The 23258-nt window shown below is 45.3% G+C and overlaps 1 protein-coding gene across 1 annotated transcript in view; it reads left to right on the top strand.

Annotated features, from left to right (window-relative positions):
* Positions 1-23258, top strand: part of LOC137504748 (intestinal-type alkaline phosphatase 1-like) — a 94772-nt gene that overhangs the window by 57976 nt on the left and 13538 nt on the right. Inside the window, exons 4-9 of the mRNA XM_068233333.1 lie at positions 6237-6411; positions 17302-17474; positions 17580-17714; positions 19506-19575; positions 19784-19918; positions 22037-22228. Coding sequence (XP_068089434.1) covers positions 6237-6411; positions 17302-17474; positions 17580-17714; positions 19506-19575; positions 19784-19918; positions 22037-22228 — 880 coding nt within the window. The remainder of the gene's footprint in view (positions 1-6236; positions 6412-17301; positions 17475-17579; positions 17715-19505; positions 19576-19783; positions 19919-22036; positions 22229-23258) is intronic.

Genomic DNA, 23258 nt, shown 5'->3' with positions numbered 1-23258 from the left:
GTGTAAAAAAATCAAAAGATTGTCATTTACAGAGGTATTTCTCCCACCCAGCATGGGTATGTGTAAAAATACACCCCAAAACACATTGTACTACTTCTCCCGAGTACGGCGATACCACATGTGTGGCACTTTTTTGCACCCTAACTGCACTAAGGGGCCCAAAGTCCAATGAGTACCTTTAGGATTTCACAGGTCATTTTTGTTTCAAGACTACTCCTCACGGTTTAGGGCCCCTAAAATGCCAGGGCAGTATAGGAACCCCACTAATGACCCCATTTTAGAAAGAAGACACCCCAAGGTATTCCGTTAGGAGTATGGTGAGTTCATAGAAGTTTTTATTTTTTTGTCACAAGTTATCGGAAATTGATTTTAATAGTTTTTTTTCACAAAGTGTCATTTTCCGCTAACTTGTGACAAAAAATAAAATCTTCTATGAACTCACCATACTCCGTACGGAATACCTTTGGGTGTCTTCTTTCTAGAATGGGGTCATTTGTGGGGTTCCTATACTGCCCTGGCATTTTAGGGGCCCTAAACCGTGAAGAGTAGTCTTGAAACCAAATGTCGCAAAATGACCTGTGAAATCCTAAAGGTACTCATTGGACTTTGGGCCCCTTAGCGTACTTAGGGTGTAAAAAAGTGCCACACATGTGGTACCGCTGTACTCAGGAGAAGTAGTATAATGCGTTTTGGGGTGTATTTTTACACATACCCATGCTAAGTGGGAGAAATATCTCTGTAAATGACAATTGTTTGATTTTTTTACACACAATTGTCCATTTACATAGAAATTTCTCCCACCCAGCATGGGTATGTGTAAAAATACACCCCAAAACACATTATACTACTTTTCCTGAGTACGGCGGTACCACATGTGTGACACTTTTTTGCAGCCTAGGTGCGCTAAGGGGCCCAACGTCCTATTCACAGGTAATTTTGAAGCATTTGTTTTCTAGACTACTCCTTGCGGTTTAGGGCCCCTAAAATGCCAGGGCAGTATAGGAACCCCACAAGTGACCCCATTTTAGAAAGAAGACACCCCAAGGTATTCCGTTAGGTATATGGCGAGTTCATAGAAGATTTTATTTTTTGTCACAAGTTAGTGAAAAATGACACTTTGTGAAAAAAAAACAATAAAAATTAATTTCCGCTAACTTTTGACAAAAAATAAAATCTTCTATGAACTCGTCATACACCTAACATAATACCTTGGGGTGTCTTTTTTTTCTAAAATGGGGTCACTTGTGGGGTTCCTATACCGCCCTGGCATTTTACAGGCCCAAAACCGTGAGTAGTCTGGAAACCAAATGTCTCAAAATGACTGTTCAGGGGTATAAGCATCTGCAAATTTTGATGACAGGTGGTCTATGAGGGGGCGAATTTTGTGGAACCGGTCATAAGCAGGGTGGCCTTTTAGATGACAGGTTGTATTGGGCCTGATCTGATGGATAGGAGTGCTAGGGGGGTGACAGGAGGTGATTGATGGGTGTCTCAGGGGGTGGTTAGAGGGGAAAATAGATGCAATCCATGCACTGGGGAGGTGATCGGAAGGGGGTCTGAGGGTTTGGCCGAGTGATCAGGAGCCCACACGGGGCAAATTGGGGCCTGATCTGATGGGTAGGTGTGCTAGGGGGTGACAGGAGGTGATTGATGGGTGTCTCAAGGTGTGATTAGAGGGGGGAATAGATGCAAGCAATGCACTGGCGAGGTGATCAGGGCTGGGGTCTGAGGGCATTCTGAGGGTGTGGGCGGGTGATTGAGTGCCCTAGGGGCAGATAGGGGTCTAATCTGATAGGTAGCAGTGACAGGGGGTGATTGATGGGTAATTAGTGGGTGTTTAGGGTAGAGAATAGATGGAAACACTGCGCTTGGGTGGTGATCTGATGTCGGATCTGCGGGCGATCTATTGGTGTGGGTGGGTGATCAGTTTGCCCGCAAGGGGCAGGTTAGGGGCTGATTGATGGGTGGCAGTGACAGCGGGTGATTGATGGGTGGCAGTGACAGGGGGTGATTGATGGGTGGCAGTGACAGGGGGTGATTGATGGGTGATTGATAGGTGATTGACAGGTAATCAGTGGGTTATTACAGGGGAGAACAGATGTAAATATTGCACTGGCGAATTGATAAGGGGGGGTCTGAGGGCAATCTGAGCGTGTAGGCGGGCGATTGGGTGCCCGCAAGGGGCAGATTAGGGTCTGATCTGATAGGTAACAGTGACAGGTGGTGATAGGGAGTGATTGATGGGTGATTGATGGGTAATTAGTGGGTGTTTAGAGGAGAGAATAGATGGAAACACTGCGCTTGGGTGGTGATCTGATGTCGGATCTGCGGGCGATCTATTGGTGTGGGTGGGTGATCAGATTGCCCGCAAGGGGCAGGTTAGGGGCTGATTGATGGGTGGCAGTGACAGGGGGTGACAGGGGGTGATTGATGGGTGATAGGTGATTGGCAGGTGATTGACAGGTGATCAGTGGGTTATTACAGGGGAGGACAGATGTAATTAATGCACTGGCGAATTGATAAGGGGGGGGGGGGGTCTGAGGGCAATCTGAGCGTGTGGGCGGGTGATTGGGTGCCCGCAAGGGGCAGATTAGGGTCTGATCTGATAGGTAACAGTGACAGGTGGTGATAGGGGGTGATTGATGGGTGATTGATGGGTAATTAGTGGGTGTTTAGAGAAGATAACAGATGTAAACGATACATTTGGGAGGTAATCTGACGGCGGGTTTGCGGGCGATCTAATGGTGTGGGTGGGTGATCAGATTGCCCGCAAGGGGCAGGTTAGGGGCTGATTGATGGGTGGCAGTGACAGGGGGTGACAGGGGGTGATTGATGGGTGATAGGTGATTGGCAGGTGATTGACAGGTGATCAGTGGGTTATTACAGGGAAGGACAGATGTAATTAATGCACTGGCGAATTGATAAGGGGGGGGGGGGGGGGGGTCTGAGGGCAATCTGAGCGTGTGGGCGGGTGATTGGGTGCCCGCAAGGGGCAGATTAGGGTCTGATCTGATAGGTAACAGTGACAGGTGGTGATAGGGGGTGATTGATGGGTGATTGATGGGTAATTAGTGGGTGTTTAGAGAAGATAACAGATGTAAACGATACATTTGGGAGGTAATCTGACGGCGGGTTTGCGGGCGATCTAATGGTGTGGGTGGGTGATCAGATTGCCCGCAAGGGGCAGGTTAGGGGCTGATTGATGGGTGGCAGTGACAGGGGGTGATTGATGGGTGATAGGTGATTGGCAGGTGATTGACAGGTGATCAGTGGGTTATTACAGGGAAGAACAGATGTAATTAATGCACTGGTGAATTGATAAGGGGGGGTCAGAGGGCAATCTGAGCGTGTGGGCGGGTGATTGGGTGCCCGCAAGGGGCAGATTAGGGTCTGATCTGATAGGTAAAAGTGACAGGTGGTGATAGGGGGTGATTGATGGGTGATTGATGGGTAATTAGTGGGTGTTTAGAGGAGAGAATAGATGTAAACAATGGATTTGGGAGGTGATCTGATGTCGGATCTGTGGGCGATCTATTGGTGTGGGGAGGTGATCAGATTGCCCGCAAGGGGCAGGTTAGGGGCTGATTGATGGGTGGCAGTGACAGGGGGTGATTGACGGGTGATTGACGGGTGATTGACGGGTGATTGACAGGTGATTGACAGGTGATCAGGGGGATAGATGCATACAGTAAACAGGGGGGGGTGGTCTGGGGCGGGGTCTGGGGAGAATCTGAGGGGTGGGGGGTGATCAGGAGGGGGCAGGGAGCAGGGGGGGGGGATAAAAAAAAAATAGCGTTGACAGATAGTGACAGGGAGTGATTGATGGGTGATTAGGGGGGTGATTGGGTGCAAACAGGGGTCTGGGGGGTGGGCAGGGGGGGGGGTCTGATGGGTGCTGTGGGCGATCTGGGGCAGGGGGGGGAGAAATCAGTGTGCTTGGGTGCAGACTAGGGTGGCTGCAGCCTGCCCTGGTGGTCCCTCGGACACTGGGACCACCAGGGCAGGAGGCAGCCTGTATAATACACTTTGTAAACATTACAAAGTGTATTATACACTTTGTATGCGGCGATCGCGGGGTTAACATCCCGCCGGCGCTTCCGTATAGCCGGCGGGATGTTGCGGCGAGCGAGCGGTGACAGGCGCCGGCGGAGGATCGCGTCACGGATGACGCGATCGCTCCGCCCATGCCCTTAAATGGACCGCCGCCTCTGTGGGTGAGGCCGTCCTGATGGGCTCCACTTCCCCGCCGCCCCTGTGTAGTGGGCGGTCGGGAAGTGGTTAAGGGTGATGTCACAGCACAACGGAATAAAGGTACCACTGCCAGTAATCCTTCTTCCATGGCTCCAGCGATCTCATGGTGATGTCAGACATGCGGACATTCTTTAGTCCAACGCCTTGCCTTAGCCCTTCCAGATCCACCCTCCACCAATGCCTCGACCAGCAGGTAGCCGGCTACCTGGTCTTAAGTGTGGATGTAGACACTCTGAGCAGCGATGAACCCCTGGACTACTGGGTGCGCAGGATTGACCTGTGGCCAGAGCTGTCACAATTTGCCATGCCATTGCCATTTGCCTTCTGTCTTGTCCTGCCTCAAGTGTCCTGACAGAAAGGACCTTCAGCGCAGCTGGAGGCATTGTCACTGAGAAGAGAAGTTGCCTAGGTCAAAAAAGTGTTCAGTACCTCACCTTTATCAAAATGAATGAGGCATGGATCCCGGAGGGCTACTGCCCGCCCGAAGACTAAGTCGGTCCCCACACAGCATCTCTGCCTGCAGGCCGCTTGACTGCCTTCTCTGCCTCCACCAACAGGGTCCAGGACTCCAGGCGGATTCCTGAATTTTTAAGGCCACTGCTAGCAGCGGCCGCTAACAAAACCAATAACATTTTTTTCTGGAGTGTGTACATTCCTGTCTAATTTTTCTGGCTGCACTGCAGCTGCAACAACAAAACAAAAGGCATGTACATGTGTCAATTCCCCTTCGTGATTGTTACCTTGTCGCGGTGAAGGGGCTTGCGCATCACAATGAGCAATGACCGCCGGCTAAATGAGTATCTCGGGGGGGGGGGGGGGGGCACACCCAAGATAATAAGGCCGTTGCTTCATTGTGGACAGACCAAATTCGATCAGCTGGACAGTTACTGTTGTTCTGTCATTGAGCTACCTCAGCCCAGCGACCATATGGGCTTGAAAACCGCTATCTCCTGCACTCTCGCCATGGTGCGCACCAGTCCAGCATGGCCGTCACTACACAAATTGTGGGTTACACAGTGAGTTTGGTGTGTCAGTGTGAAGCAGTACACTAATTACACTACTTGATTGATGTATACACATGCAGGATGTTTTAAAGCACTTTAGACTTCCAATTTAGCATGCAATGTGATTTGTGCCCTTAAAACACTGCTGTGCGTAAAATCCTGATTTTTCCCCGGGACTTTTGACGTGCATCCCACTCCGCCATGCCCTCCTCCAGTTGTTAGACCCCTGGAAACATTTTTTCCATCACTTTTATGGCCAGCATAAATGTTTCTAGTTTTCAATGTTCGCCTCCCCATTGAAGTCTATTGCGGTTTGTGCAAGTTTGCGCAAACCAAACTTTTGCGGAAGTTCGCAATCGAGTTTCGCCTCTCTACAATCGAGTTTCGCAATCTCTACTTATCAGATTAGAGGGTTCAGGTTCTCTTCCCATGCACCTCATAGGCTGTGTAACTGGGGTCCATTTAAAGCCTCCTACATACGCTTGACTAAAGTCATAATCAGATGTGTGTACAGAGGCCCCCGATCTCTGATGCACAAGTGATCCACCTGGTGGTTCAACTCACCTCCAGTGACAGCCGATTCCTTTGTGCACGCTTCTCCTCCACTGCATGACATCGCCATGCTCCCCGCCACTCTCTTATCCCTCCGCACCTCCGCATAGCAACAGTACACGTTGTCAGCTACACAGCTGACTCACATCTGTGCAGCCTGGCCCAGCGATGTCACTCAAGGAGATTGGGTCCCGATCCCCGATGGGTGACATCCATTAAAGGTGTGTACCCACGTTCAGTAGCACAACACAAATATAGAAGGAAAGATGTGCTCTTTTCATATATACCAATGCTTGTATAAAATGTTTAAAAGTTCCTGTCAGTCTGCAGTCCCACTTTAAACCTCAATTTCACCCATTGCATCTGCAAGCAGATTGTCCTATAGTCAGCTATCAGCTATGCATGTAAGTGTGTCTCTACATATTGCAGGTGTACAATGTAGATGCACAGGTGCCAGACAGTGCAGGAACAGCAACAGCCTATTTGTGTGGGGTGAAAGGAAATTCTGGAACATTGGGGGTAAGCGCTGCCACACAGTATGGAGTGTGTACTTCAGCCAACGGTAATGAAGTGAAATCCATTCTTCACAGAGCAAAGCATTCAGGTAAGTAGCTCTCAAACTGCTATAGTTTACTTAAACTCAGAGGAGTCGAATAATTAAAATACCTTTGTACCCCTTATCATCTGCTTTATCTCAGAATTATGCGTTTTTGCTAACTTGACTTCATCTCATTGTTCAACGTCATTAACCACTTTATCCACAGATACAGTAAACAGTATCTATGTCCTCTGTGACTTCACCCAAGCCACAAGGACATAGATATACATATCCTGCTTGCAACTCAGCTGTGCACAATGAAGCGCATTCCCGTGCACGCCCCTGGCACTATTAGCTGCAGCCAGGTCCGAATTTACCTTACAGGAGCCTGTAGGCACAGATGTCCTGGCACCTTAGACTTTGCCCTCCATGAACCTACAAACCTCCCACCAAACCGCACTGCAAGTGTGCTGGCTGTCCCAGCTGTCACTTCTCCCTTACTTCCCTCACCCGTCATAGGTAGCTACAGGTGCCTCTTTGCATTCGGTAGCCAGTGGAAATCCTCAATATTAAGTAGCTAGAGGTGCCCCTAAGTATTAGGTAGCTAGAGGAACCCCAGTATTATGTAGCTAGACTGAAGGCACATCTCGTCAGTGGAATGCCGAGAGTAGGGTGAGTAACCTCTCATTTACACTCACATCAGGACTGCATAGGGTAAGAGGGAGAGAGGCACTCAGGGATTGAACTTCCTTTCTATCATCAGGCGCCTGTAGGCACATGCCTACAGTGCCTTATTTTAAATCCGGCCCTGGCTGGCCTAATTGGTATAAGAAAATATTAGTGGAGGGGGGGAGGGCAACAGCAGTGATCATTCATCTCTCCCTCTTCTGCAAAGATACTGAAAAAAAAGCAGCTACAAGCAGCCTGTCTCACCTCTGCCTGTTCAAGCAAGGATCATGCAACCACAGCCTCCACGCACGGCTGTTCGGTAAGCCCTGTACTGCCGAATATCTGGGTCCCGGCTTGATGACGTCGGACATACATTACCTATTCCACCATGGCATGCATAGCACGCACGCTGTCCTACAATCTCCCTTCCTTCATTGCTGGCGAGTGACCAATAGCGTCCCTCGGCTCCCAGTGACATTATTATTATTATTATTATTTAGTATTTATATAGCGCCGACATATTACGCAGCGCTGTACAATGTATATATATATCTTGTCACTAACTGTCCCTCAAAGGAGCTCACAATCTAATCCCTACCATTGCCATATGTCTATATTATGTAGTGTAAGTACAGTGGTCTAGGGCCAATTTTAGGGGGAGCCAATTAACTTATCCGTATGTTTTTGGAATGTGGGAGGAAACCGGAGTGCCCGGAGGAAACCCACGCAGACACGGAGAGAACATACAAACTATTTGCAGATAGTGCCCTGGCTGGGATTCGAACCGGGGACCCAGTGCTGCAAGGCGAGAAAGCTAACCACTACGCCACCGTGACATGTGACATTATTGTCATTCCAGTTTAAGAGGGTCAAATTTTAGGATCGACTTATACACAAGGTCGACTTATATCCGAATATATATGGTATTTCCCTTTCAAAAATGCAAATTACTCAGCAGTCCTACTGATCATCTGCCTTAAAGGGTACCTTAACTTAGAGGGATATGGATGTTTCCTTTTAAACATTACCAGTTGCTTGTCAGTCCTGCTGATCTCTTTGGCTGCTGTAGTGGCTGTCTGAATCCCACACCTGAAACATGCATGCAGCTAATCCAGTCTGACTTCAGTCAGAGCAGCTGATCTCCATGCTTGTTGAGGCGCTGTGGCTAAAAGTATTAGAGAGACAGGATCAGCAGGAGAGTCAGGCAACTGGCATTATTTTAAAGGGAAAAATCCATATCCTTCTCAGTTTAGGTTCCCTTTAAATCTTTTAGCAGCCCCACGAGTTATCTTGCATCAGACTTCTTTCAACACTAGTTAAAAATAAAACATTACAACTCTCTGTGTATTTATTGACTACAATTTACACTAACAAAAAAGGTGTAAGAGGTCTGCTGAAAGCCTCCTGTACCCATGACCCAGTTCAGGGGGTGATGTCTAATAACATCTAGAGCAGTGCAGTGGCATAGCAGAACAGACCCTTGTTTCTTCCAACACCCAAACCAGACAAGAGGGTGCCTAAAGAGCTTCCATACCCAGTGCTAGCGGCAGGGTCGGACTGGGACACTAGGGGCCCACCAAAGAAATTTCAACCTGGGGCCCACACATCCCATGATTGCGGGGGAAAAAAGGTGTGACCATGCACCGGAAGGTGGGTGTGGTCATCATGATGTATTATGGACAGGGCCAAATGTACATGATCTTAGCAGCATTGTAATTCAGAGACACCGCTGCCCAGCAAAACTTTGCATAGAGTCCCCTCCTTCAATATAAAGTAATGACCTACTTTGCAGATGTTGCGACCGCAGAGGTTGCAGAGGTTGCGACCGCATCGGGGCCCTTGGGCCAAAGGGGCCCTCTCTCAACTACAGTATTACCTCTCTATTGGTCCTGTGCTCATAATAATCACTTCTATAGATACTTTGAACAGTGGTAATCATTAACAAGCTATTTCCCATCCATTTCTTGCACCTCTGACACTGTAGTTGCCATTGGCAGGTTTTGGTGCGTCGTATCAATTGTTATGTATAGAGTGCTTGGGAGGCCCCATTGTAAAATTTGCATCGAGGCCTACAGCTCCTTAGCTATGCCATTGCTCTCAGCACAAGTGATTACAGCACTGAGAAGAGAATTTTTGTGCTGCAGGCAGCAATTGGAGCTCTGTCAGACAAAGAGGGGGGGCCCACCAGAGACCTGGAGGGGGGGGGGGCCCACCGAGGGAAAAAACTGTACTACTGTGGCCCAGTCCGACCCTGGCTAGCGGTGTTTGTCCCCACCTGTCAAAGTACCCAGACTGCTGATAGGAATAGGGATCTGGTAACTAAAACTGAGAGGGCCACCACTGCGCATGATGTGTAGGTTCTTCCAGCTAATGCACGCTTTACAAGCTCAGGGGTTAACCCCAGTGGCAAGCATGCCAGATTACAAGACCATCTGAACAGAAATTGATCTACATGTTATATGCAGCCACTATTACCCTCTTATGCTGGGCATAGACTGTTCGTTTATGAGCCGGTATCGAGCTAGCGGCTCGATGCCGGCGCAACACCGCTCGTCCGCGCTTGCGGCGCGGGCACTTCCTTATCAGCGTTTCGTTTCTACCATTGTCCGCCCGTGGGGATCGAGCGCGGTATCGACCTGCCACGGTGATCGGACAGGTTGAATATTATTAATCGAGCCATCAGCGGCTCGATTGATAATATAAAACGAACCGTCTATGCCCAGCATTAGCTGTACTAAATAAAATAAAATTGGTTGCAAGAAGTCAGTGACATTTCATCAGATAACTGGGAGGAGCACATGCACCTGTTCAGATACAATATTTACATTACTCCATAGAACATACCACACTTACCCACAGATAGCTTAATACGGCAGTTCTCCCTCCTCTTTATGTCCCAAATGTTGCCATGTCCAAGGCACCCTTTTACATATGCACTGGCATTGACCTAATGTACAGGGCTTTTGATATACTGTGTATGCCTCTTCCACTAGACCCTAAATGATACTTACTAAATCTCATTCCAACAAGTATACTGAACAATGTGAGAAACAACTCCTGTTGGAAGCCTTACACATGGCTGGAAAGGTACAAGCTTGACACTGGATACAGTTGATAATTCCAAGCCTCAGTTAATGGAAGGTTAATATAAATAGGGAACTACCTTACCGCACATTGATCGATGCACATAGACGTGCTCCAAATAAATGTGACAACATGTGGTCCAGTTGGTACAGGCACCTGCAGACAGCTCTCTAACTCATAACTCATTTATCTCCTGGAACTTTGTCCCTGCGATGGTCTTTGTCCTCTGAATGTTGCATGGGTATATATACTCTATGATAGAAGCATTACATTATTTAACCTCTGTAATGATGTCCTTGCCTTTTGGGCTTGGGGAGGGGAAGATGCAAGATATTATTGCAGCAGACAGACAGTTAGGTTTCTTAAGTTGGTTATCAACAGGGCGTCCTAATGCTTATTTACCTTTGGAATTTTATGGCCCAATAGTCCATTTATTTTCCTCTTATACATTACCTTTTGCTTGCTTCTTAAGCTTCACAAGCTATGATTTACAGCTGAACGTCAAATCTAACAGTGATTAGTTACAGCATTAGTGCAACATTTATATTGTATGATTTCTCTTCAGCTTTCATGGGATCTAAGGAACTAACAACTGATGTACAACCTGAACTGTACTTTGATGTCTGCTACATTGGATTTAATAAAATGTTTACAATGCATTAACCATTATTTCTGTTTTCAAGGAAGTTTTCTTTTGCTTTTCTTTGCTTTTTTGAGTAAAAAATAAAAATAAATAAAAAAGAGGGACTTGCTCTGCTCATCACAACACTACTAGGGGGTAGGGTCTATACTTGCAACAGGGAACCACCACACTGTTTCTTTTTCTCTCTAGGCTTAACATGTTCTATACCTTTGAAAGATTTTCACCTCTAGTAACTGAGCCAGAACGTTCAAGTGGTCACATAAGCTAATGAGCAGTATTGAGAGTTATAACCCCATCTCACATTAACAATACTGAATATATAATGTACTCTGGTTAACAGAGCCTTAAAGAGAATCTGTATTATTAAAATCGCACAAAAGTAAACATACCAATGCGTTAGGGGACATCTCCTATTCCCCTCTGTCACAATTTTGCCGCTCCCCGCCGCATTAAAAGTGGTCAAAAACTGTTTTTAAAAGTTTGTTTATAAACAAACAAAATGGCCACCAAAACAGGAAGTAGGTTGATGTACAGTATGTCCACACATAGAAAATACATCCATACACAAGCATGCTGTATACAGCTTTCCTTTTGAATCTCAAGAGGTAATTTTTGTGTTTCTTTTCCCCTGCAGCTCTCACCCACTGAAGAGTTACAGGCTAATTGTTTCTTCCTACAGACAGCTCTGCCCGTGTCTGTAATTCTTCAGTATGTGACTCCTTTCACAACAGAGGATTTATCCAGCTTGTAAAAGATAAGACAGAAGAGAAAAGCTGGCTAATGTAAATAACGCACACACACGGGAGTGTGCATAGATGGGCCTGGAGGGGGGTGCATAGCAGATCAACACTGAAGAGTTGGCAGCCTTCCAGACACAGGGCGACAAGTCCGACAGGGGAAAGATATGCTGATTTATTACAGAGACGGTGAGAATAGAAAGTGCTGCAGTAAGCCAGAGCACATTAGATTAGGTTTAGGAACTTGTAGGATGGTAGAAAACGGGATAACATTTTTGTTACAGAGTCTCTTTAAGTCCCTATTTGTCCTGGACTGGAGCTAAGTATTAGTTTTGGTATAATGGCATATAGCCATGCATAATTTTATGAAGAGCCCTTCCTAAAACAAGTGGCAGAATAAAAGTTATATACTAAACGTAATTAATGCCCTGAGTGAAAGTTGACTTTAGTGCATATTCATTAAACAGCAGTGAAATTGCAGTTTATATAAAAAGCATAGCAATTTCATAAATACTTATGCCAGTTGCTTAACACACACATTACAGAGATAATTCCGGCCGTGCTAATATTTAGCTGGCATAAGTAACGCTGCCTGCACATGGCTAATTTACCATTTTTAGCAAGTAGGCCCCATTGTGCTTTTGGTTACCCAGAGATATAGCTGAGAAGCATCTTTTCATAGCACTTGGGCCCCAAACTGTTGTTCTAACAATCCACGTACGATCATTAAGGGCAACAGTACTGTGTGTTTGTGTGCACCCTTATTGAAGGTCTGGGGGAAAGAGTGAAGGTTGGTTTGAATGTGCCATGCAATGAATGAGAACAAAGGGGGTTTGAAGGGGCTACTGACTCGGACATACTGTTGTAATGCGGCTGTCAGAGGTCCCCCCCAGTGTTAGGTAACCCCCCCTCAGTAGTTGATAGCCAGAGGTTGTACATGTAGGCAGATATGATCCCACCAATATAGATAGCTGGAGGAGCCCGCAGTAATAGGTAGTCAGAGATTGCATCCCCAGTATTATGTAGCAAGAGATTGTGCACCCAGTATTGTTATCCAGAGAGCCCCGCCCCAATAGGTAGTGATGGAGGGCCCCTCAGTATAAAGCTTAGCAGAGAGGCTCCCAGTATAGGTAGCCAGGGATTCCCCGACATAGGTAGTCCGAGAGCCCCCAGTATAGGTAGCCAGAAAGTTCCCCCATATAGGCAACCAGAGAGCCCCCCAGGATAGGTAACTGTAGAGTGCCCCCTTTAGTATAGGTATCCAGATTGTCCCTCCAGGATAGATAACCAGAGCCCCCCCCCCTTAGTGTAGGTAGCCACAGAGTCCCCCATGTAGATAGCCATAGATTGTTCTTGGCCAACACTTAAGTACTAGTACAGGTCAAGTCAAGTCTGTACAGGTGAGTACAGATGGCCCGAACAGTTCGCCCGGTGGGTAGTTCACGCAAATTTTCGCTGTTCTCATCCACGGCAAATAGCGAACTTTTATGCGCGTTCACCCTGCCTCCTATACTTGTCATTAGGCTAAAATTTGACCCTCTACATCACAATCAGCATACACATGGCAGCCAATCAGGCAGCACTCCCTCCTGGACCCCGCCCCCCTCCTTATAAAAGGCAGCAACGTCGGCCATGTTCTCACTCTGCTGCCTGCTTAGTTAAAGAAGAGAGAGACATTGCTGCAGAGCTAAGGAAAGTGTAACTTAGGCTTGTTAGCTTGCTCCTCGCTAAAATTTGTTGCTGAAAGCACCCCAAAACAGCTCTTTTGAAAGCTAATATGCTTCTGATGTGGTTTTTTGTGTGTGTGTGTGTGACACAGACGCATAGATACAGCCCTTTCGCAGCAGGCCCTTGCTTGCTGACACACTGTATTACCACCAGTGCATTTCTTCGTACTCTATTTGTGTGATTTAACTTACTAAAGCATATCTCTCTTTGTGGGTGACACTGCATAGATACAGCCCACAGACAGTTGCTGGCTGTTTGGTATTTGTAGTCCCACTGACTGCCTGCACACTGTATTAGACCAGTGCATATCTTTCCACTGCATCTGTGTGACTGCACACTGTATTAGACCAGTGCATATCTTTCAACTGTACTTGTGTGACAGCACACTGTATTAGACAGTGGAAATCACACACACACACGCACGCACGCACGCACGCACGCACGCACGCACGCACACACACACACACACACACACACACACGCACACACACTCTGCTGCTATGTAATTGACACTGATTGCGTGCCTCTTTGTGATTACACACATTGTCTACCACTATTGAATATTGTTAGTAGTACTGCATTCCCCCAATATGGGAAAAATAACAGGCAGAGGCAGGCCACCCCGCAGGTATTTTCGAGGTCGTGCTGGCGTGATTTCGTGCGGCCCTCGACCAAAGTACAGTGTTCAGAAGGCACGTACTCTCAACTCCCAAGACTCTGAGGACGTGGTTGACTGGCTTAAACAGTGCACCACATCTTCTACAGCTTCCGCACAGAACCTCCTTGATGCACCGTCCTCCTCCTGTTCAGCTTCTGGTTTCACACAAAAACTTAACACTACTACCAATAGCAACCCAGCTGCTCCACTTGATGTGTCAGAGCAGATATTCACAAATGATGCATTTAGGGATACACTTGGAGTCATCCAGCCAACACACCCTTCAATGCCTGCTGTTGCCACCACCCGAATGCCGACATTCCAAAGATCACCTGTGTGGCATTTTTTTTGTTTGTGTGCCTCTGATACCAGTAATGTCATCTGCAACCTCTGCCAAAAGAAACTGAGTCGTGGGAAGGCCAACACCCAACTAGGGACAACTGCTTTGCGAAGGCACCTGATCGCAAAAAACAAACACCAATGTTATGCATACATTAATAAAAGCAGCTCACAAATATAAACAGCCTTTGCGGTGGTGCGTTAAACAGTGAGTTTGGTCTGTCAGTGTGAAGCAGTACACTACTTGTACTACCTGATCCATGTATACACATGCAAGATGTTTTAAAGCACTTTATGCCTCCAATTTAGCAATGCAATGAGATTTCTGTCCTTTAGGGATTATAACCCTGCTCTGCGTCAAATACGTAATTTTCCCAGGGACTTTTGGCATGTATCCCACTCCGCCATGCCCCCCTCCAGGTGTCATTTTTGTGGCCAGAAACAATTTTTGTAGTTTTTAAAAATCGCCTGCCCATTGAAGTCTATTGCGGTTTGCGAAGTTCTCGTGTTTGTGAACGGAAGTTCGGGCCATCTCTACAGGTGACCCCGAGTTTGCTTTATAATCTGGCTGTAACGATTGGTGTCAGCACACAGAGAGAATCTGATTGTTGATGATCTGCAGAATCATCAACAATACAGATGTATACTTGATTATGGATGATCTGCAGAATCACCAATAATACAAGTATGACTAACCTCTGGACACCTAATGAGTAAAGTGCTAGATGAACTGAAGGCTATCTCCCGAGGAGCGGGAGATGTAAACGGCTCGGCCAAGAGCCACCTGAGGGGCAGGTGGCCCTGGGCAGTGCAGAAACTATCTCCTTGATAGTGAGGACCTGGTAACCAGGGATAATGATATCAGATGGTAAACTGTACTGCAGCCAGGATAAAAGACCACTGGCTGCTAACAGACCGGAATCTCTGAGGAGCGGGAGTCCTGGTTGCAGCGGACACCTAGTGGAATGGTGTACTGCTAGAACAGATAGACTGAGCACTCAGGAAGAGTGACAGCTTGAGTGGTCGGGCAGGCCAGGTCGGCAACACACGAGCAGATCAGGTACAGAAAGAGAGAGACTGATTCGGTAACCGGGTACAGGCAGGGTCTGGCAACTGGTAGGCAGATATGCAGAGGTACCAAATCAGAAAGCAAGAGAAAGGTCGACAGAGCAAATGGTCATATAACATATAAGTATAACAAAGTCCTAGACTGGGGTGTGAGTTCCTTGGTCTCGACACCCTGGAACTAGTCTAGAGTATAACACATTAATAGCACAGTGTTCATAAGCCTCAGTGTGTGGTCCTTGGTCACAACACCCTGGAACTGGTCTAAAGTATAACACAGCAATGACACAGTATCCCTAAGCTTGGGTGTGAGGTCTTTGGTCACAACACCCTGGAACTGGTCTAAAGTATAACACAGCAATGACACAGTATTCCTAAGCTTGGGTGTGAGAACCTTGGTCACAACACCCTGGAACTGGTCTAAAGTATAACACAGCAATGACACAGTATCCCTAAGCTTGGGTGTGAGGTCCTTGGCCACAACACCCTGGAACTGGTCTAAAGTATAACACATCAATGACACAGTATCCCTAAGCTTGGGTGTGAGGTCCTTGGTCACAACACCCTGGAACTGGTCTAACATATAACACAAACGTTATCTGGGTAAGTGTGAATTCCCAGGTCCTCCTGGTTCTAACACACTGTGGGATCTGACTGGTCTGAGTGCTCACACGTTAGTATTCGCAACGGCAGACAACCAGCAACTGACAGGCAAGAAGTATATATAGTGCAGCGCTCCTCAGCACCGCCCAGTCCCACTCAGCCAATCACCCACTGTGCTGGGATCAGCTGATCGTCCTGATCAGCTGATCCCTCTCCTATTGGCATAAGGTCCTGCCTCCTAGCGCGCGCGCGTAGCTCTCCATCTGTGTGCACTACTAGGCTCAGACAAACCAGACGCATGCTGCTGTGCGGAAACCGCCGGTCTGAACGCGGAGACAGCCGCCCCGCTGCCAGACCGCGCAGCGGTGTCTCCGCAATCCATTACACTGGCATGCCTTACCTTAAAGGACAGTACTTCCTGGGTCGTGGCTTAGCTTCCAATTGGAGCAAGCTAGTGGAGGCGAATTGGCGGCAGGAGGAGCCTTTTGATGGATCGACAAGCCGCAGGTAAATAGCAGGCTAGCGACAAGCAGATTGTCGCTAGCCTGGCGGTATTTTGGGAGGGACAGCAGAGCCTGGGGGGGGGGGGGGGGAGCGGCGGCTGCAGCACAATGTCACAGAGGCATGTCATTGTGCACAGGACATGCCTCTGTGTTCTATAAGATTTGAAAATGCCGCCCCGGGTTTTCTTTAAGGCTGCTCGTCCCCTGCCTTCTCTCTGGATGACTCCTGTCACTTGAAATTGTCTCCGAAAGCCTGGCCAAGTTGTGCTCTGTCACACGGAGTGATCTGCGTCTACGCAGGCCAGGACTGCTCCCCTGCTGCGACGGGAGGGACAGGAGCACGGCGGAGGAATGTGCCTGGCCAGGCAGCACATGTGCGATGGAGAACAACATGGCCAGGATTTCAGGGACCATTGCGGGTGACAGGAGTCACCCAGGGAGATGGCGAGGGATGAGCAGCCTTAACGGGGACTAAGGAAGTCCCAGGCAAGTATGGAACCTGAGACTCTTCTCGTCTCTGGTAAACTTTAAGTGACATTTGGAAAATTTAGGCCATTGTTACCCTTTTTTACCCCACTTGTGGAAAATGATCTGTCGTTCCCAACGTTGCCATCCCTCCCCTCTTCTTTATAGAAACAGGACACGTTACTCGACTGTTGCCTAGTGATACATCTGTACAGCATTGGTTCCCTGCAGTGTCACACATAGGATAGAGTTCGATTCTGGCAGGTGACACAAATTAAGGAGAAGGTGTTTGTGCACATTTACATTTTAGTGTATTCTTCAAATGTAATACTACTCGCCTGAATCTTAGCAGAATATACAGATCTTAATATTTATAACAAGTTTTACAGCAGCCATAGATTTTGCTTGAGTAACATCTGTATTTTGTAAGAACATACATTCACTTCTATTTACTTTTCCCAGGGAAATCTGTGGGCATTGTGACCACCACCCGTGTCCAGCATGCCTCTCCAGCTGGAGCCTATGCTCACAGTGCCGACCGGGACTGGTATTCAGACAACGAGATGACCACAAATATGACTGATAGCGGATGCAAGGATATTGCATATCAACTGGTGTACAACACAGACATAAATGTAACCTTTACTTTCTTAATCCCAATACTGTAATTGCTATAACATTTCTATAAATGAAGGCATAATTATAGATTTTTGTGGCTTTATAATGTTAATTTATTTCAGGTGATTCTAGGAGGCGGGAGAGCCTATATGACTGCAGCGGGAATACCTGACCCAGAATATCCAACTAGCACATCAAGCCGATCCCTGCGCAGAGATGGGCTGAATCTAACCGATATATGGCTGAGAGCAAGACAGGTAATGAAATACTTCCAGCCTTTGTATTGCAAGCGTCTCATATACTTGTTCTTATTTTGGAAATCATTTAAGTCAGACACTGAAATTGGCCAAAAAAGGGAGGCCGTGGGGTGGGCGGTGTAAAGGTCCCCTTGGTTTATATTCAAGTGGATAATTTATTACCTGTTTTTATATATGGTAGGCTGACAATTCCGAAGATTTCTGTAAGCTCTTTTTTTAGTACATTTTGGAGCAAAGATGCTTCATTGTAGTATGAGTATATGTTTGCAACCAACTTGGTGAACGTTGCTATCCTCAGTGTTTTTATCTTCACTTATAATGCTGACCACACCCACATTAAGATGAGATCATACAAGTATAGGCATTTAGTGGGTGTGGTCAGAAGAAAATGACAGAGATAAATTATGTTAAAAAAAACCAAAATGACATAGATATAGGAGAGCCTCCCTAAAGTGGAACCCAAATAGGAATTGAGTCTCAAGCCTTTCTTTGTTGACCAGGTTAGTGAAACTGAGTTAATACTTACATGCCTATACACAAATCAATATAACTGCTTTCAGAATTTGCCTTGTTCAATTTTGGTTTATTTTACCCCTCCCACCAAGAGCCATTTTCACCTTTCAGCACACTTCCCATTAATTTGGCCATAACTTTATTATTACTTATCACACCTAAATGATCGATATCTCTTTTCAAATTAGGCTTTTTGTGGGTGATACTTGTTTTCATTAATTACTTTATGTTCTGTGCATTTTAAAAGGAAAAACAAGGAAAAAAAGACACTATTTCTAAATCCAACTCCCTTAGTTTTGAATTAAACATTGCTTCTGTAGATAAAACCCACACATTTTATTTGCTCATTTGTCCCGGCTATCATAACATTTAAATCATGTTTGTAGTACAATGTATGACAACAATATATTATTTGAAAATAAAGGTGTATTTTTTCTCTTTTGTATTTTTTGTTCTCTCACTGTACCCTATCAATTATTACAAGCCCTTATTTGCAAAAATAACAGTGATATAACCTAAGACATACATATTAAAAAAATCTGAATCCCTAAAGTAACTATGTATGTATTTTTTTTTAATTATGTCACGTTGGCTTTGTTTTATTTAAGTTACTACAGGAGAGAGTAAGGGGGCAGCAGGGGTTAAAAACTATAGGAGATATTTTTTGTACTATATTTTTATTTTGTCATCTCAATGGCGCTACAAACTTTATCTTGTGTTCACAGAAAGTGTGTAATTTTTTTTACTATAGTTTTTACTTTCATTTTGATCGAAGCCATGATCATTCATACACAGACACTTTGATTGGCTCAGGAAATACATGTTCTTATTCACCAATCACTGCTAATTATGTCCCACTGTTAAAGAGCAGCGGAAGTGCGTGCATGCACACGCACCCACCACTGATTGACAGGACAAGCCTGTATGTCCTCTTTGAGGGATCGTGACACAAACTGGATGTGTATATACGTCTAGTTTGTGTTAACTGGTTAAGGCACCCAGGAGTGTTAGCTGAAAAGTTGTCATTAATCATTCAGCATTACCAAAGGACATAATTTATGTGCAATTTATGTGCAATATCACATATATGTGTTAATTTACCCACTAATTTACACACAACACTTACAAAATGTACAGTATCTGATGTGTTTAATGATGGTGAAACAGGATTAAAAATATGTGATAAAACATTATAGGCACTAAGGAAACTTAGGGAATATGCCGCAGCAGTATCTATTATATAAAAGTATGTTTCAATATTGTTTTTTTTCCCCATAGAATGCAGCTTATGTATGGAACAAGGCACAATTTGATGCCATAGATGAAGCAAAAACGGACTACCTTATGGGTATTGTATTTATGTCTTGCATATTAGGAAAACTCATATATGTTGCCTTTGGAATTTTCCACAAGATCAAGTCTGAACACAATTTGTTTGATTGCTTAACAATTATTTATGTTTTACACAAAAATATATTTTCTGACATATTTCATATTTTAGACCTCTTTCAGGTTATGCGACTGAAATGCATGTATTTAAACATATGTTTTTTTAGGGCTTTTTGAACCAAAAGACATGAATTATGAACTGAGTCGTAATCCTTCAATGGACCCAACTTTGGCGGACATGACTGAGAAGGCCATCAAGATCCTCAGGAAAAATCCCAAAGGGTTTTTCCTCTTTGTAGAAGATAAGTATAAACCACCAAAAATATACTTCATATGAAAAGTATGGGGAAGATGAGATGGCGTAGCATCAGTATAGATTAGAATATCTTATTTATAAGATTTTTCTTTTTAAAAAGGGAAGGCTGTGAGTTATTTTGTGGAATTATAGCTTAAAGTAGACCTGAACTCTTGCACTGGACAGAAGGAAAACATAGAGAAATGCACCCTGTATGTATTTAGACAGTTTAGCCTGTCTAATTCCCCCTCATCTGTGTCTAATCACAAGTTGTAATTTGATCTCTCCCCTGTGTCAGCTGACTGCTATGGCAGATAAGGCAGATAAGCTAATTTGAAAGCACAGGATGTTAACAATATGTCTGCTTCCATGAAAGAAGGAAGTATAAACAGTGCAGATTTATTGCAGGATTTGTGTCAGCTGTGTCAGCTGTAACAAAAACAGTTTTTTTTTTTAAAAGGTTATACTTTTGCGAATCTTTTAGCGTAGAAAGGAAGTTCTGAGTACAGGTCTGTTTTAGAGGAAACCAGAGACGAGATTTAATAAAAGTTTTATACATACCTAGGGCTTCCTCCAGCCCCATGCCACCCCCCCCCCCCCCCCAAAAAAAAAAGAAAATAAATAAATAAAAAAATGTCAGTTTAAATCAGGATAGATTTAAAGGGAACCTGAAGTTTGAAGATATGGAAGTTGCCATATTTATTTCCTTTCAAACCATACCAGTTGCCTGGCAGTCCTGATGATCTCTTTGACATCAGTAGTGTCTGAATCACACACCAGAAAAAAGCATGCAAATAATTGGGTCAGACTTGGTTCAAAAACACTCATGTTTGTTCAGGATGGTCTGTGGCTAAAAGTATTAGAGGCAGAGGATCAGCAGGACAGCCAAGCAATGTGCATTATTTAGAAGGAAATAAAAATGTCAGGCTCCATATCCCTCTCAATAATTTTTTAATAGCATTACTGTAACGATTGGTGTCAGCAAGGACAGATTTTCTGATTATTGGTGATACAGATGCTATACCTGATTATATGGTGATCTGCAGAATCACCAATAATGCGAGTATAGCAAGACACAGGATAACCAGGTGTGAGATAAGTGTTTGGTGCAACAGTAATATAGATAGAGAAACCCACTTTCCCAGAGGAGCTGGTAATGAGGGGTATCTCTACAGAACACTGGAATCAGTACTCCAGCAGGCTGGAGACTCAGATGAAGTAGTGACCGGTTCACTCGAGGAGCGGATGATGCACAGTAGACAGAAGGTACCTATCACACGAGGAGCAGGTGATTAAGACTGTACTGAAGCTATCAACCTGAGGAGGAGGTGATTAAGACTGTACTGCAGCTATCAACCTGAGGAGCAGGTGATTACTAAACTGAGAGTCCCTCACCAGCACTAAGCTCACTGGTGAGGGCAGGAGAGTCAGACAAGCAGGATCGGCAACACACGGACAGATACGGTACAAAGACAGAAGACTGAATCAGTGTAAGGTACAAGCTGAGTCGGCAACAAGATCAGATAGGCATAGACACAGAATCAGTAGGCAGAGGAGTAGTTAAGGCAAGCAGAGGGTCATAACAAATAATACAATTCAATTAGTACTTTAAGCTATCAACAGAATCTGGCTACGTGTGAATCCCCAGCTCCTGCTGGTTCTAGCACACTTTGGGATCTGACTAAGGTCTGAGTGCTAACACGTAGCATTTGCAACAGCAGACAAAGAGCAACTAACAGGCAGGTCCTATATATACTAAGAGTGCTCCGCAGCGCCACCCCAGTCACTTAGCCAATCCGGAGCACTGCTGGAGTCAGCTGTCCGGCTGATCAGCTGACTCCCCTTCTACTTGCAAAAAGGTCCTGTCGCCTGGCGCGCACGCGCATAGCCCTGATTCTATGTGCAACTGAGGGACCAGGCAAAACTCCAACATGTAACTGCGCGGCGGAGGCCGCCGGCTGAGACGCGGATACAGCCGTCATGCCGCTCACCACCGCGGCGGCCTCTCCGCTATCTATTACAATTAAATTACAAAATAACTTATGTATCTCTGACATATACTATATATATATTATTTTAATGAAGAAAGAATTTAAACTATTGTGTTCTTTCTATGATGGTTTACGTGGCAGAATTGACCATGGCCACCATGATTCAAATGCCAAGAATTCACTGACTGAGGCTATTGAATTTGACAAAGCCATCAAGAAGGCTGGTGAAATGACATCAGAACACGATACACTGACTGTTGTAACTGCTGACCACTCCCACGTCTTTACTTTTGGAGGGTACACAGACCGTGGCAACAGCATTTTGGGTAAGACATTTTATAAAATGAAACTGAAGCAACATGCAGTCTTTGACTCTTACTGATGGTCTGTTATAGAAATGTGATGCTGGACCAGGCATAAAGAGGTCTTTTGAATTTCAGCACGGATTAATACTTATTATTGTGTACTTATAAGGCTGTGCTTTACAGAGTCTATAGTTAGGTCATTAACTGTCCCTCAGAGGAGCTCATAGTCTATTCCTCTACCATACTAGTCCTAGTCTAGTATTCCTATAATATGGAGATTTTTTGCGGGGAAGCCAGTTAGCTTAGTTGCATGTTTTTGGAATATGGGAGGAAACCGGAGAGGCCAGAGAAAACTCACACAAACACACGTATAACATACAAACAACAACAAACCTTTGGAGGAAACTAAGAGAAACACATACTCCAAATAACATACAAACCCCATGCAGATTTTTTCCTGGCTCAGATCTGAACCTGGGACCCTAGCCCACAATATACAGCAAGAAGGTCCGCACCAGTCCAGGATTCCAAACAATAGCTTTATTTAGGACGTATCCAGTATAAAAGTATGCACATGCATCAAGGCGCTAACATGTTTCGAGCTATCTTAAAAAATGACAGAACCTCCTATAAATAGGAGGATATCCTGTGCCGGCCACTTAAGACTCCGCCCCGCAAGGGAGAAGTGGAGGAAAAGTGGTCTAAATGTAATGGACAAGTAATTACCTGTAAAAACATATTACAAGGCAAAGCACTATACACATAAGTTAAAAATCAAAATAAAATGCAAAATACAAAGTGCCAGGAAATGAATAAAAATTTGGCAAAGAACAGCGTGAGTAAGCACAAAATCATGTAAATTTGTATGAGGTCATACACGGGCCCTGTCTATAGATGGAAAAATTATATGTATATACATATATAGGTAATGAGGAGAGGGGTATCCCACTAGGCCATAGTTTGTCATACAGGAGGCCCCCAGGAGAGGGGGGCGGAGGAGAGAAGGAAGGAGAAGGAGAAAAAGAAGGGGGAGGGATAAACTATTGTGTGA

This window comes from Hyperolius riggenbachi, chromosome 4 (assembly GCF_040937935.1).
Source record: "Hyperolius riggenbachi isolate aHypRig1 chromosome 4, aHypRig1.pri, whole genome shotgun sequence".
NCBI lineage: Eukaryota > Metazoa > Chordata > Amphibia > Anura > Hyperoliidae > Hyperolius > Hyperolius riggenbachi.
Note: the sequence above shows the minus strand (reverse complement) of the source record. Positions and strands in the feature narration are given on the sequence as shown.